The sequence below is a fragment of the Giraffa tippelskirchi genome, chromosome 8 (assembly GCF_054371585.1).
Source record: "Giraffa tippelskirchi isolate mGirTip1 chromosome 8, T2T-mGirTip1v1.2.pri, whole genome shotgun sequence".
NCBI classification, from domain to species: Eukaryota; Metazoa; Chordata; class Mammalia; order Artiodactyla; family Giraffidae; genus Giraffa; species Giraffa tippelskirchi.
The window spans coordinates 28,900,332-28,916,645 of NC_137282.1; the positions used below are offsets into that span (position 1 = coordinate 28,900,332).

The window sequence follows — 16,314 nt, forward strand, 5'->3', positions numbered from 1 at the left end:
TTTTCATAAAAAGTGTTTAGTATCACCTCAGTTGCTTGCTTCATTCTGATAAAAACAGCCCCTTACACTGGGAGCTGGCCTTGTTATTAATGCTGTCACTGAGACCACGGTGTGACCACAAGCTGGCTGGGGACTCAGCGCTCAGCCCTGGTGTTCTCCCATTAATCACAAACTGCTTCACAGAACTTCAGCATCATATAAGGTCACTCTGTGGCCATGATAATTCAGGACAAGAATGAAGACCACTCTGTAATCATGTGTGAACACAGACAAAACATCAACATTTTCCAAACCACAAAAAGGACCAAACGCCAGCCTCTTTTGTCTAAGTAGCTGCTCCTTCTTTACCAACTGTGGCTTTTAGTCTCCCCCTGTAGTCAGCCTTCTTTCTAGATAAGATGTATCAAGATATTTAAATCATAAAACTGTCACTGACAGTGCCCAACTCAAAACAAGCCCACTCCTTCCTTGGAGACTCCTCAGAAGCATCTAACTCAAGCCTGGATCCTATAAGTCCTTCCTAACGCCCTTTTTCTGAGATGCCCATTTCCTACAGTGTGTGGTCTCCACCGAGGTAACCAGCAATGAACTCACTCATCACAGGCGTGTTCTCCAGTGTCCTGTAGCTGCAGAGCACTAACATCTGTTATATTTTCTATGTACAACTCTAAGGAAAATTATTTAAAATCTTAAAGACAATCTACTTTTCTTAAAGCCCAATTTCACTTACAAAAATAGTATACATAATTAAAGAAATTTTGGAAAATAAAGCAGAAATGAGAGAAACTTTAAATCAATGTTTAGAAACAACTGTTAAACAGAGGAGACAGTAAACAGATGAGAAAACATTCATATTTTTAAAATAAACTTGTGATCACCTCACATAATTTTATAGCCTTATCTTAACATCGTAAATGGTCATTTTTCATATTATATAGGCTTTGTAAGTCTAAATCAAATGGCTACAGAGTATTTTACAGTAGGTAACCAATCCAATTTTGTTGTAGATTTAAGTTTTCAGTCTCACTGTTAGAAAGAATGATAGCCTAAAGTGTGTGTATAAAAATGTTTACTGGAGGGTTTAAATATATCTTAGAAAAAGACTTCAGTAAAAGAATGAAGAACATATAGATTTCATGAAAAACTATATGGCCGTTAACAGAATGCAGAGGCTCCTCCACGTACTGGGAATAGAGGGAAGCTCTGCTGGGTTAAACAGGAAACTATTAACAGCGGTTACCCATCTTTGATTGTGGACAGAGAGGTGAAGAGATCTTTAAGTTTTTTCATTTTAATATGTATTATTTTAGACAAATAACCTACATTATTTTCATATTTTCCCCCCAAAACACTATAAAATGAACATTAGTAAACTTTAAAATACATCTTTTTTTTTTTTTTTTACACTTTTTCTATTTTGGAGAGAAATGCAGTTGTTCTAAAAGAACAGTACATATAAATACATAAGATTTTGAAGAAAAATAGATTTTGCACCCTTAAACTTTCATAGTAAATTGTTTCCTTAAACTTACCTGAAGTACTGGTACGACTGAAACACTGAATTCGCTGTTTACTTTGAGGTGTGTCACATGTCAGAATTCGTAAAGCATCTGAGAATCTGAAGAAGAAAATGTGTACAACAGAAAGTAATATTAGAATTAAAGAGATTTGACTACTGAAAGGACACAATTTCGGATAGTCTCATAATAAAATCCTTTGTTCAACAGCTAACTGTTCTAGGATATTTGTGCCACATTTGCCTACAAAAACACCAATCTAACCCCTACAAAAAGAGTAATTTGGTGACCATTTATAGTATTTTCCTCAACTGCAGAGGCAATCAGAAGAGAAATGCTGAAGCTACAGAAGCCTTTTAAATTTTTGTTAATGATTTTAAAAGTCTGGATAACAGGAAGAAAAAAAGAAGAACAAAAGCAAAGGGAAAATAGATTAAAAATTAACTGAAAGGAAAAACACGTTTACAACCATAAAGAATTTAGCCTTAATTTCAGGAAGAACAAGACCTGGTATTTAGTCAGATACACAATGACAACAAAAGTTATATCGCTCAGCAGGGTGACCCTCTGCACTTCTGTAAAATACTGAAGCTACAGAAGAAATGAGGTGTGGGCATCAAGAGATTACCTGTACTTCAGGCTGTTTTTAGAGGCCAACTGTGTTGCTTTTCCTATACATGATAGAATGTGACCTTATTCTGGTGCCAACAACAGTTAGGGAGCAACAATCACGTAATTTTTAGGATCATACTACTTCTAGAATCTCAGATGTGACTAACGATTAACGTTTACTGAGCACGAACCATGTACCAGGCACCGCTGTAAGAATGTACACACAGTTCTTCTAACTTATTTAATCCTCACAACCCCATAAAGTAGATGTTAATATTATTTCCATTTTAAAGGTAAGGAAACAGACGGTGATGTTACTTCTAAGATTTGTTACGAAAACTCACACGGTCCATAACATCGAGAAAAACAACGCATCTCCCCACCCTCCTGAGTTACCACTATCAAGTGGACACTTGGACACAACTTCCCTGTGCCGTGTGTTTTAAATATTTTTATTACAATTTACACCTCTGGAATTTCTCTTTAAAATTATATCTAAGAGTGGCAAAAAGGAGAAGGATCAGAACAAGTTATTTTAGCAAGGCAATTTAGTCGGACCTTTAACCATGTGTCTTAAATTAAAAATTGCCAGCCCAGAGTGAGGGGAAATGAAGGCAACATATTTCTACTGAAAGACGTCTTTCACACTTCTTTAAAATGACCAAAACATTTTAAAAGTTCAATAACAGACTTGACAATAAATTAAGAGTGTATCAGTATAATAGAAAATTATATAGAAAAATAATTTTACTGATAATTTATTGTTGGTCAATTATTACTTTGACAAATATTTATGATATAATGTTGAGTAGACAAGATAGGTGACATAACCATATAATGATCCCAAGAAATATGTTTCAGATGATCTATGTAAATTATGTTTCTGTATGTGCATATATAAAAAGAAAATTAAATCTTAACAGTAATTACAGTTCCAAATGCAATAAGTAGTTTTACTTTCTTTTTAATAATCATTTTAGAAACCCAAGAAAATATATCAAAATAAAAGCATATAAAGAGAAAAATAGTTAAAAATAACTTTACTATTATTTTCTAGTTAATAGACAAAAAAGAACAGTTAACCTAGAATTTTAAGAACTTTCTTTTACTCAAAATATAAAAAGTTTATACAGTTCACATTTTAGTAATTCACAATGCCATTCATTGCTTAATAAATATTCATGAACACACAATGGTTTAATTCTGGTCCTGCATACCTGACATTGCTGACCAAAGAAGACAGGAAGTATTGATTTTCTTTGGAAATATTCTTCGATTGTATAGGAGAAAATTTGTTATCTTCAGCAACTTCCAAAGCCACATACTTTCCTATTTTTGATGATTTATACAGTCGAAAGTTTCTATTCCTTGTGTAAACTCCTATATAATTAATAAAACAGTATGAGTACATGGTTTCAGTGGTTTATTTCTATAGTCAGCAAATATTAATTCTATTCAGCATTATTAGAAAAAACACATGGTTCTGGTTGTCACTGTCAAAACAGTGACACAGATCCTGAATTCACCTTCTCCCATGGACACACTCTACAACCATATATGAAACAATTTTCTCTGGACAAAATCTACCCGGTGGAATGACCCCTTCACATCAGGCAATGAGAGGGAAATCACACCGAAGCAGCTAGGAAAGGCTGAGGCACACTCTGGCCATAAACCCCACCCCAGACACAGCAGCACCCAGTCTGCAGGGAACTCAAACTGGGAACTTCTCCCCAAGGAGCAAAGGGTTGGTACTGCCCCGTTCAGGTACCTCAACTGTTAAGACCGGCATCTGAGAGATGAGCCCAGCAAACATGTGGATTTGAAGACCAGCTGGGCTCACCCCCAAGAGAGCCACTGTGGCTCAGTCACTAAGTGTGCCTGACTCTCCGTGACCCTGTGAACTCCAGCCCGCCAGGCTTCCTGCCTCAAGAACCCCACGAACACAATGAAAAGGCAAGAGCCGCACAGCGCTGTGAAAAGGTGCTGTGAAAACTTACAGGGACTCGTGAAGAGCTCACAGTGTGAGACTCACCTGCCTCGGAGGCAAGTTCAGAAGCAGCCCCTCGAAAAGCACCCATTCTTCATGGGAAAGGTTCGTTTGCTAATTTTAAAGCATTGGCCTGAGGGGCAAGGTCTCGTTGGTATACTGAAGGATGGAGGCTGCTGGGCACCACCCTGCTTCTCGCCTTCTGCCTTGCTAAAGCTGGAGGGAATTGCCTTTCTTTTCTCTTGCATCAGCGGTATCCTCTTCACCCCTCTATCTTGCTCCAGAGTGCCAGTTATCTCCCAGAGGGGGGCTTTTAGGATCAGTGATCTCAAAACCAGGACAGATGAACTTACCCAATCAAAAAAAAAAAAAACAAAACCACAACTACATATTGCTTAAGGGATTTATGGGACAACATCAGACAGACAACATTCCCATTACAGGAGTCCTAGAAAGAGAGAGGAACAGAAAACTTATCTGAAGGAGTAATGGCTGCAAACTTTCCTAACCTGGGGCAGAAAACAGACAGACAGATATAGGGAGTCCAGAGAGTTCTAAACAAGGTCAAACCAAAGAGACCCACACCAAGACACATTATAAATAAAATGTCAAAAGTTAAAGCCAAGGAGAGAATCTTAAACTAGCAATACAAAAAACTTGTTACATGCAAGGGAACCCCTGTAAGATAATCACCAGATCTTTAAGAGATGTTCCAGGCCAGAAGGGAGTGGCATGATATACTGAATCCAGCCGACAGAAGCAAAGCAACCAACCAAGAGTACTCTACTGGCAAAGCTACCATGTATAATTGAGTACAGAGAGTTTTCCAGACAAGCAAAGACTAAGGAGTTCATCACCACCAAATCGGCCTTGTAAAAACTATTAAAGGGACTTCCTTATACTGAAAAAATAAAACACGTGTTAACGGCTTCTCTGTACATGGAATTCTCCAGACAAGAATACTGGAGTGGGTTGCCATTCCCTTCTCCAGGGGATCTTCATGACCCAGGGATCAAACCCAGGTCTCTTGTACTGAGGGGGACTCTTTATTGTCTGAGCCACCTGGCAAGCCCTAAGAAAACATATGAAGGTATAAATCACTGGTAAAGGCAAACATATAGTAAAGGTAGTGGACTAAGACATAAAATGAGTATGAAGGTTAAAAGACAAAAGTAGTACAAATACTATACTTAGTTAAGGGGTACACAGATGTTAAAATGTAACATCAAAAACAGGGGTGAGGTTAAAAGTTAGAAATTTAGACTATTCCAAAACCTAAGTTCTTCTCACTTAAAACTGTTAAAAGTTGTTCTATGTAAGCCTTATGGTACATACACAGCATGACAAAAGGAGACAAAGCTTACTCTCCTGCATTGCAGGCAGATTCTCTGCCAGCTGAGCTGCCAGGGAAGCCCACTAGACATGCATCACACCACAAAGGGAGAGAGCAAGAAAACGAGAAAGAAAGAGAGGAGCTACACAACCACAGAAAACTATTAACAGTATGGCCATAAGGACATCAGAGAGCAAACAGAATGAGAAGCACAATCATAGAAAACTAACCAAATGATCACATGGATCACAGCTCCATGTAATTAACGAAACGATGAGCCATGCCATGTAGGGCCACCTAGACAGACGGGTCATGGTGACGAGTTCTGACAAAACGTGGTCCACTGGGGAAGCGGACTGCAAACTACTTCAGCATTCTTGCCTTGAGAACCCCATTTACACTATGAAAAGGCAAAGAAATATGACACTGAAAGATGAGCCCCTCAGGTCAGTAGGTGTCTAATATGCTACTGAAGAAGAGCTAATAAATAGCTCCAGAAGGAATGAGGAGGCTGAGCCAAAGCAGAAAGGATGCCAAGTGGTGGACGTGTCTGGTGCTGAAACAAAAGTCCGAATCTGTAAAGAACAATACCGCCTAAGACTCTGGAAATGTTAGGTCCATGAATCAAGGTAAATTGCAAGCGGTCAAACAGGAGATGGCAAGAGTGAACATCGACATTTTAGGAATCAGTGAGCTAAAATGGATAGAAATGGGTGAATTTATTGAGATGACCATTATATCTACTACTGTAGGCAAGAATCCCTTAGAAGAAATGGAGTAGCCATCATGGTCAACAAAAGAGTCTGAAATGCAGTTCTTGGGTGCAATCTCAAAAATGACAGAATGATCTGTGTTCATTTCCAAGGCAAACCATTCACTATCACAGTAATCCAAGTCTATGCCCAAACCACTAACGCCGAAGAAGCTGAAGTTGAACCATTCTGTGAGGACCTATAAGATCTAGAGCTAACACCAAAAAAACATGTCCTTTTCATCACAGGGGACTGGAATGCAAAAGTAGGAAGTCGAGAGATACCTGGATTAACCAGCAAGTTTGGCCTTGGAGTACAGAATGAAGCAGGGCAAAGGCTAACAGAGTTTTGCCAAGAGAATGCACTGGTCATAGCAAACACCCTCTTCCAAGAAAACAAAAAAAGACTCTACACATGGACATCACCAGATGGCCACTCCTGAAATAAGACTGATTATATTCTTTGCAGCCGAAGGACCTAACAAGCAGAAGAGCTTAAGAAGACATGGCGAGAAACACAGAAGAACTATACAAAATAGGTCTTAATGACCCAGATAACCACAATGGTGCAGACACTCACCTAGAGACAGACATGCTGGACTGTAAAGTCAAGTGGGCCTTAGGAAGCATAACTACAAACAAAACTAGTGGAGGTGATGGAATTCCAACTGAGCTATTTCAAGTCCTAAAAGATGATGCTGTTAAAGTGCTACACCCAGTATGTCAGCAAATTTGGAAAACTCAGGCGTGGCCAGAGGACTGGAAAAGGTCAGTTTTGATTCTGATCCCAAAGAAGGGCAATGCCAAAGAATTCTCAAACAACTGCACAACTGCACTCATTTCACATATTAGCAGAGTAATGCTCAAAATTTTCCAAGCCAGGCTTCAACATTACGTGACTGTAGAACATTCAGATATTCAAGCTGGATTTAGAAAAGGCAGAGGAACCAGAGATCAAATTGCCAATAACCGCTGGATCACAGAAAAAGGAAGAAAATCTACTTCTGCTTCATTGACTATGCCAAAGCCTTGGACTATGTGAATCACAACAACGGTGGAAAACTCTGAAAGAGATGGGAATACCAGACCACCTTACCTGCGTCCTGAGAAATCCATATGCAGGCCAAGAAGCAACAGTTACAACTATACACGGAATGATGGACTGTTTCCAAATAGGGAAAGGAGTACGTCAAGGCTGTATATTGTCACCCTGCTTATTTAACTTATATGCCAAGTACATCATGTGAAATGCTGGGCTGAATGAGGCACAAGCTGGAATCAAGATTGCTGGGAGAAATATCAAGAAACTCAGATATACAGATGATATCACCCTAATGACAAAAACTGAACACGAACTAAAGAGCCTCTTCCACTAAAGACATGAAACAGGAAAGTGAAAAAGCTGGCTGAAAAATCAGCATTCAAAAGATGAAGATCAGGCATTCTGTCCTATCACTTCATGGCAAATAGATGAGGAAACAATAGAAACAGTGACAGACTTTGCTTTCTTGGCCTCCAAAATCACTGCAGATGGTGACTGCAGCCATAAAAACAAAAGATGCTTGCTCCCTGGAAGAAAAGCTATGACCAATCTAGAAAGCATATTAAAAAGCAGAAATACTACTTTGCCAAAAAGGTCCGTCTAGTCAAAGCTATAGTTTGTCCAGTAGGCAGGTATGGATGTGAGAGCTGGACCACAAAGGAGGCTGAGTGCTGAAGAATTGATGCTTTGGAACTGTGGTGTTGGAGGAGACTCTTGAGAGTCCGTTGGACTGCAAGGAGATCAAACCAGTCAATCCTACAGGAGATCAGCCCTGAATATTCATTAGAAGGACTGATGGTGAAACTGAAGTTCCAATATCTGGCCACCTGATGAGAAGAGCCAACTCGCTAGAAAAGACCCTGATGCTGGGAAAGATTGAAAGCAGGAGGAGAAGGGGACGACAGAGGATGAGATGGAGGGATGGCATCACCAACTTAACGGACATGAGCTGAGCCAACTCCAGAAGATAGCTAAGGACAGGGAAGCCTGGCGTGCTGCAGTCCACGGGGTCACACAAAGAGTCGACAGGACGCAGAGACTGAATAACAGCAACGCTAATCTAAGTCAGCCGTGTTTGGAATTTCCTTCTCCAATACCTGCGCCCGGACATTTCCCAAGGGCACCTGTCATGAACCCAGACCCAGGTCCTATGAATTCAAGTCCTGTGATCGCCAGGGATTCAGCTGTAGTTCCCGAAGACGTCCACAAGGCGGCAGCACTTTTCCTTGCCCACCTCAAGCCCTCTTCCTAAGAGTGCAGCCTCCTAGGTTCTAAGCACCCACAAGAATGCACTGTGAACCCCTAAGAGATCAGTGTGGACGGGGTGTCTGTGTGCTGCTTTAGGACTTAAGCCCTTTGGTGTTTTCTCAGGCACAATCCACTCTAATTCACCAATCAGGAAGCCGACTTTCCCTCGCGGTGCGCTGGCCCCAGGAAACAAAGTTGGGGGACAGAAAGTGCTGCCGCCTTGTGGACAGTTCAGGGAACTACAGCTTAATCCCCGGTTCTAACAGGACCTCCGTTCACACCTGGGTTTGGGTTAAGGACAGCTGCTCCCAGGAAACGTCCTGGGACAGGTACTGGAGAAGTAAATTTGAAACACAGCTGACATCCAGAAAGCCACCTACCAAAGGTAAATTGTCCTCAACCACTTTAAAAAGAAAAGGAAAAACAATCTGAAACCTCCACCATGGGGTAAAACGGTAAGCGTCCCTACGAGTCACAGGGATGTCAGTCAAAAGGCCAATGGGAAATCACATCCCACCCGGCACAATGGCCATCTTCCCACCTCTAAACACAATAGACGCTGCCGGAAGAAGCCGCCTGGGGAAGAAAGGAATCCCCCTAAATGGGTAGGAATATACACTGGAAGCAGCCAGTATAATGGAGGCCTCGAATGACTGAAAAAAAAAAACAAACAAACAATGGGCTAAGCCTAGAATCGGACATTCCCACACTGGGGCCTGTATCCTGAGAAAACCATACAGCAAAGGCACATGCAGCAACCAACACTGCAGCCCCACTCCCAATCGCCAAGACACACGACCAGCAACCCCCAACGAGAGATTAGAGCTTAAACAGGATGTGCTACTTCTATACGGTAGGCCATTGCTCATTCCTGTACAACTGCCACTGAAGTTACAGAATCAGGACGCTGGTAGCCACAGGAATGGGATCATCCGCTAAGAGAAATCAGTCACGCAGAGGTAGAACATGGTGTATGAGGAATTCTCCAGGTAAACAAAAACAGACATACAAGGCAGCAAATTTATAATGCAGAAACAGACTCTAAGAAATCAAAGTCAAACAAATGGTTTTGGTAAAAAAAAAAAAAAAAAAAAAAAGAAATCAAAGGGAAAGAATGGAAGGAATCAGGAGGTCCATCTGTAAATTGCCAAAAAAGTCAGTATCTGTAACAAATAATCCACAAGGACTATCGCCTTCCTTCCTTCCTTTCTTGGACATACACAGGAATTCTGTATCTCTAAGAGATAATCCACAAAACTTATCTCCTCTCTTCCAGCTTGGTATTCACAGAAAAGTGTCTCTGAGATTAACAATACACAACGACTGATGCACACCATCCGCTAGACGTTCTAAGGCAAAAGTCCGAAAAGACAGTAGAGCTGGCCCAAAGGTAACATAATATCCCAACCCTGGGCTGTACGCTGACAGCCATCACAACACGGCCCATTCGCTATACTTCAAAGGAGCATCTGCACGGTGTTAAAGTAAAGGAAAGAAAAGCAGTGCCTACTTGATTATCTCCGACCCCCCAGACTAGGGGTGCTGTCCCATCCCTGGAGACCGAGCAGGCTTGGGTCCCACTGCTGAACGAAGGTGGGGTCAACACAGCCTGGCTCGGTGCCCCAGGCTGAACCCTTTGGGAGGGTCTACAGTGTGCTAGGTCTGGCTGGGACAAGAGGACAGTGTGGCATCAAGGCCTCGAGGAATTTCAAGCCAAAATTCAGCTGGCCAGCATCCCTCCTGGTGCTGGGGATCCCAGCTCAAGCCTCCTTCCTGAGAGTGGAGCCTCCTAGCATCTAAGCACCCACAGAGGTTACTGTGGAGCCTGAACAGATTAGTCTGGATGGGGTGTCTGTGTGATGCTTTAGGGGGAAAGAGTAGGTCGACTCAAACCCTTTCAGTGTTAGCTCAGGCACAGTCCACTCTAATCCAGCGCCCAGGAAGCCAACTCTCCCTAAGGCGCTGGGACTGCAGCGTAGAAGGCGCTGGCTCCTTGGAACAAAAGCTATGACCAACCTAGACAGCATATTAAACCTAGACAGCATAGACACTACCTTGCCGACAATGGTCCATATAGTCTAAGCTATGGTTTGTACAGTAGTCATGTATGGATATAAGAACTGGACCATAAAGAAGGCTGAGTGCTGAAGAATTGATGCTTTGGAACTGTGGTGTTGGAGGAGACTCTTGAGAGTCCGTTGGACTGCAAGGAGATCAAACCAGTCAATCCTACAGGAGATCAGTCCTGAATATTCATTAGAAGGACTGATGGTGAAACTGAAACTCCAATATCTGGCCACCTGATGAGAAGAGCCAACTCGCTAGAAAAGACCCTGATGCTGGGAAAGATTGAAAGCAGGAGGAGAAGGGGACGACAGAGGATGAGATGGAGGGATGGCATCACCAACTTAACGGACATGAGCTGAGCCAACTCCAGAAGATAGCTAAGGACAGGGAAGCCTGGCGTGCTGCAGTCCACGGGGTCACACAAAGAGTCGACAGGACGCAGAGACTGAATAACAGCAACGCTAATCTAAGTCAGCCGTGTTTGGAATTTCCTTCTCCAATACCTGCGCCCGGACATTTCCCAAGGGCACCTGTCATGAACCCAGACCCAGGTCCTATGAATTCAAGTCCTGTGATCGCCAGGGATTCAGCTGTAGTTCCCGAAGACGTCCACAAGGCGGCAGCACTTTTCCTTGCCCACCTCAAGCCCTCTTCCTAAGAGTGCAGCCTCCTAGGTTCTAAGCACCCACAAGAATGCACTGTGAACCCCTAAGAGATCAGTGTGGACGGGGTGTCTGTGTGCTGCTTTAGGACTTAAGCCCTTTGGTGTTTTCTCAGGCACAATCCACTCTAATTCACCAATCAGGAAGCCGACTTTCCCTCGCGGTGCGCTGGCCCCAGGAAACAAAGTTGGGGGACAGAAAGTGCTGCCGCCTTGTGGACAGTTCAGGGAACTACAGCTTAATCCCCGGTTCTAACAGGACCTCCGTTCACACCTGGGTTTCGGTTAAGGACAGCTGCTCCCAGGAAACGTCCTGGGACAGGTACTGGAGAAGTAAATTTGAAACACAGCTGACATCCAGAAAGCCACCTACCAAAGGTAAATTGTCCTCAACCACTTTAAAAAGAAAAGGAAAAACAATCTGAAACCTCCACCATGGGGTAAAACGGTAAGCGTCCCTACGAGTCACAGGGATGTCAGTCAAAAGGCCAATGGGAAATCACATCCCACCCGGCACAATGGCCATCTTCCCACCTCTAAACACAATAGACGCTGCCGGAAGAAGCCGCCTGGGGAAGAAAGGAATCCCCCTAAATGGGTAGGAATATACACTGGAAGCAGCCAGTATAATGGAGGCCTCGAATGACTGAAAAAAAAAAACAAACAAACAATGGGCTAAGCCTAGAATCGGACATTCCCACACTGGGGCCTGTATCCTGAGAAAACCATACAGCAAAGGCACATGCAGCAACCAACACTGCAGCCCCACTCCCAATCGCCAAGACACACGACCAGCAACCCCCAACGAGAGATTAGAGCTTAAACAGGATGTGCTACTTCTATACGGTAGGCCATTGCTCATTCCTGTACAACTGCCACTGAAGTTACAGAATCAGGACGCTGGTAGCCACAGGAATGGGATCATCCGCTAAGAGAAATCAGTCACGCAGAGGTAGAACATGGTGTATGAGGAATTCTCCAGGTAAACAAAAACAGACATACAAGGCAGCAAATTTATAATGCAGAAACAGACTCTAAGAAATCAAAGTCAAACAAATGGTTTTGGTAAAAAAAAAAAAAAAAAAAAAAAGAAATCAAAGGGAAAGAATGGAAGGAATCAGGAGGTCCATCTGTAAATTGCCAAAAAAGTCAGTATCTGTAACAAATAATCCACAAGGACTATCCCCTTCCTTCCTTCCTTTCTTGGACATACACAGGAATTCTGTATCTCTAAGAGATAATCCACAAAACTTATCTCCTCTCTTCCAGCTTGGTATTCACAGAAAAGTGTCTCTGAGATTAACAATACACAACGACTGATGCACACCATCCGCTAGACGTTCTAAGGCAAAAGTCCGAACAGACAGTAGAGCTGGCCCAAAGGTAACATAATATCCCAACCCTGGGCTGTACGCTGACAGCCATCACAACACGGCCCATTCGCTATACTTCAAAGGAGCATCTGCACGGTGTTAAAGTAAAGGAAAGAAAAGCAGTGCCTACTTGATTATCTCCGACCCCCCAGACTAGGGGTGCTGTCCCATCCCTGGAGACCGAGCAGGCTTGGGTCCCACTGCTGAACGAAGGTGGGGTCAACACAGCCTGGCTCGGTGCCCCAGGCTGAACCCTTTGGGAGGGTCTACAGTGTGCTAGGTCTGGCTGGGACAAGAGGACAGTGTGGCATCAAGGCCTCGAGGAATTTCAAGCCAAAATTCAGCTGGCCAGCATCCCTCCTGGTGCTGGGGATCCCAGCTCAAGCCTCCTTCCTGAGAGTGGAGCCTCCTAGCATCTAAGCACCCACAGAGGTTACTGTGGAGCCTGAACAGATTAGTCTGGATGGGGTGTCTGTGTGATGCTTTAGGGGGAAAGAGTAGGTCGACTCAAACCCTTTCAGTGTTAGCTCAGGCACAGTCCACTCTAATCCAGCGCCCAGGAAGCCAACTCTCCCTAAGGCGCTGGGACTGCAGCGTAGAAGGCGCTGGCTCCTTGGAACAAAAGCTATGACCAACCTAGACAGCATATTAAACCTAGACAGCATCGACACTACCTTGCCGACAATGGTCCATATAGTCTAAGCTATGGTTTGTACAGTAGTCATGTATGGATATAAGAACTGGACCATAAAGAAGGCTGAGTGCTGAAGAATTGATGCTTTGGAACTGTGGTGTTGGAGGAGACTCTTGAGAGTCCGTTGGACTGCAAGGAGATCAAACCAGTCAATCCTACAGGAGATCAGTCCTGAATATTCATTAGAAGGACTGATGGTGAAACTGAAACTCCAATATCTGGCCACCTGATGAGAAGAGCCAACTCGCTAGAAAAGACCCTGATGCTGGGAAAGATTGAAAGCAGGAGGAGAAGGGGACGACAGAGGATGAGATGGAGGGATGGCATCACCAACTTAACGGACATGAGCTGAGCCAACTCCAGAAGATAGCTAAGGACAGGGAAGCCTGGCGTGCTGCAGTCCACGGGGTCACACAAAGAGTCGACAGGACGCAGAGACTGAATAACAGCAACGCTAATCTAAGTCAGCCGTGTTTGGAATTTCCTTCTCCAATACCTGCGCCCGGACATTTCCCAAGGGCACCTGTCATGAACCCAGACCCAGGTCCTATGAATTCAAGTCCTGTGATCGCCAGGGATTCAGCTGTAGTTCCCGAAGACGTCCACAAGGCGGCAGCACTTTTCCTTGCCCACCTCAAGCCCTCTTCCTAAGAGTGCAGCCTCCTAGGTTCTAAGCACCCACAAGAATGCACTGTGAACCCCTAAGAGATCAGTGTGGACGGGGTGTCTGTGTGCTGCTTTAGGACTTAAGCCCTTTGGTGTTTTCTCAGGCACAATCCACTCTAATTCACCAATCAGGAAGCCGACTTTCCCTCGCGGTGCGCTGGCCCCAGGAAACAAAGTTGGGGGACAGAAAGTGCTGCCGCCTTGTGGACAGTTCAGGGAACTACAGCTTAATCCCCGGTTCTAACAGGACCTCCGTTCACACCTGGGTTTCGGTTAAGGACAGCTGCTCCCAGGAAACGTCCTGGGACAGGTACTGGAGAAGTAAATTTGAAACACAGCTGACATCCAGAAAGCCACCTACCAAAGGTAAATTGTCCTCAACCACTTTAAAAAGAAAAGGAAAAACAATCTGAAACCTCCACCATGGGGTAAAACGGTAAGCGTCCCTACGAGTCACAGGGATGTCAGTCAAAAGGCCAATGGGAAATCACATCCCACCCGGCACAATGGCCATCTTCCCACCTCTAAACACAATAGACGCTGCCGGAAGAAGCCGCCTGGGGAAGAAAGGAATCCCCCTAAATGGGTAGGAATATACACTGGAAGCAGCCAGTATAATGGAGGCCTCGAATGACTGAAAAAAAAAAACAAACAAACAATGGGCTAAGCCTAGAATCGGACATTCCCACACTGGGGCCTGTATCCTGAGAAAACCATACAGCAAAGGCACATGCAGCAACCAACACTGCAGCCCCACTCCCAATCGCCAAGACACACGACCAGCAACCCCCAACGAGAGATTAGAGCTTAAACAGGATGTGCTACTTCTATACGGTAGGCCATTGCTCATTCCTGTACAACTGCCACTGAAGTTACAGAATCAGGACGCTGGTAGCCACAGGAATGGGATCATCCGCTAAGAGAAATCAGTCACGCAGAGGTAGAACATGGTGTATGAGGAATTCTCCAGGTAAACAAAAACAGACATACAAGGCAGCAAATTTATAATGCAGAAACAGACTCTAAGAAATCAAAGTCAAACAAATGGTTTTGGTAAAAAAAAAAAAAAAAAAAAAAGAAATCAAAGGGAAAGAATGGAAGGAATCAGGAGGTCCATCTGTAAATTGCCAAAAAAGTCAGTATCTGTAACAAATAATCCACAAGGACTATCCCCTTCCTTCCTTCCTTTCTTGGACATACACAGGAATTCTGTATCTCTAAGAGATAATCCACAAAACTTATCTCCTCTCTTCCAGCTTGGTATTCACAGAAAAGTGTCTCTGAGATTAACAATACACAACGACTGATGCACACCATCTGCTAGACGTTCTAAGGCAAAAGTCCGAACAGACAGTAGAGCTGGCCCAAAGGTAACATAATATCCCAACCCTGGGCTGTACGCTGACAGCCATCACAACACGGCCCATTCGCTATACTTCAAAGGAGCATCTGCACGGTGTTAAAGTAAAGGAAAGAAAAGCAGTGCCTACTTGATTATCTCCGACCCCCCAGACTAGGGGTGCTGTCCCATCCCTGGAGACCGAGCAGGCTTGGGTCCCACTGCTGAACGAAGGTGGGGTCAACACAGCCTGGCTCGGTGCCCCAGGCTGAACCCTTTGGGAGGGTCTACAGTGTGCTAGGTCTGGCTGGGACAAGAGGACAGTGTGGCATCAAGGCCTCGAGGAATTTCAAGCCAAAATTCAGCTGGCCAGCATCCCTCCTGGTGCTGGGGATCCCAGCTCAAGCCTCCTTCCTGAGAGTGGAGCCTCCTAGCATCTAAGCACCCACAGAGGTTACTGTGGAGCCTGAACAGATTAGTCTGGATGGGGTGTCTGTGTGATGCTTTAGGGGGAAAGAGTAGGTCGACTCAAACCCTTTCAGTGTTAGCTCAGGCACAGTCCACTCTAATCCAGCGCCCAGGAAGCCAACTCTCCCTAAGGCGCTGGGACTGCAGCGTAGAAGGCGCTGGCTCCTTGGAACAAAAGCTATGACCAACCTAGACAGCATATTAAACCTAGACAGCATCGACACTACCTTGCCGACAATGGTCCATATAGTCTAAGCTATGGTTTGTACAGTAGTCATGTATGGATATAAGAACTGGACCATAAAGAAGGCTGAGTGCTGAAGAATTGATGCTTTGGAACTGTGGTGTTGGAGGAGACTCTTGAGAGTCCGTTGGACTGCAAGGAGATCAAACCAGTCAATCCTACAGGAGATCAGTCCTGAATATTCATTAGAAGGACTGATGGTGAAACTGAAACTCCAATATCTGGCCACCTGATGAGAAGAGCCAACTCGCTAGAAAAGACCCTGATGCTGGGAAAGATTGAAAGCAGGAGGAGAAGGGGACGACAGAG

General features: G+C 44.1%; 1 protein-coding gene and 1 long non-coding RNA gene across 19 annotated transcripts in view; one reads left to right on the top strand and one right to left on the bottom strand.

Annotated features, from left to right (window-relative positions):
* PRIMPOL (primase and DNA directed polymerase) overlaps positions 1 to 16,314 on the bottom strand; it is an 87,950-nt gene that overhangs the window by 10,676 nt on the left and 60,960 nt on the right. For all 18 annotated transcript variants that reach the window (XM_081521860.1, XM_081521856.1, XM_081521852.1 and 15 more), the window contains 2 exons: positions 3,347 to 3,509; positions 1,533 to 1,618 (listed from right to left, as the gene is read on the bottom strand). In XM_081521860.1, the coding sequence (XP_081377986.1) occupies positions 1,533 to 1,618; positions 3,347 to 3,509 (249 nt within the window). The remainder of the gene's footprint in view (positions 1 to 1,532; positions 1,619 to 3,346; positions 3,510 to 16,314) is intronic.
* Positions 5,112 to 8,917, top strand: LOC145518133 (uncharacterized). Its single transcript, XR_014062630.1, has 2 exons — positions 5,112 to 8,410; positions 8,700 to 8,917. It is a non-coding gene; the product is annotated as an uncharacterized LOC145518133 (long non-coding RNA).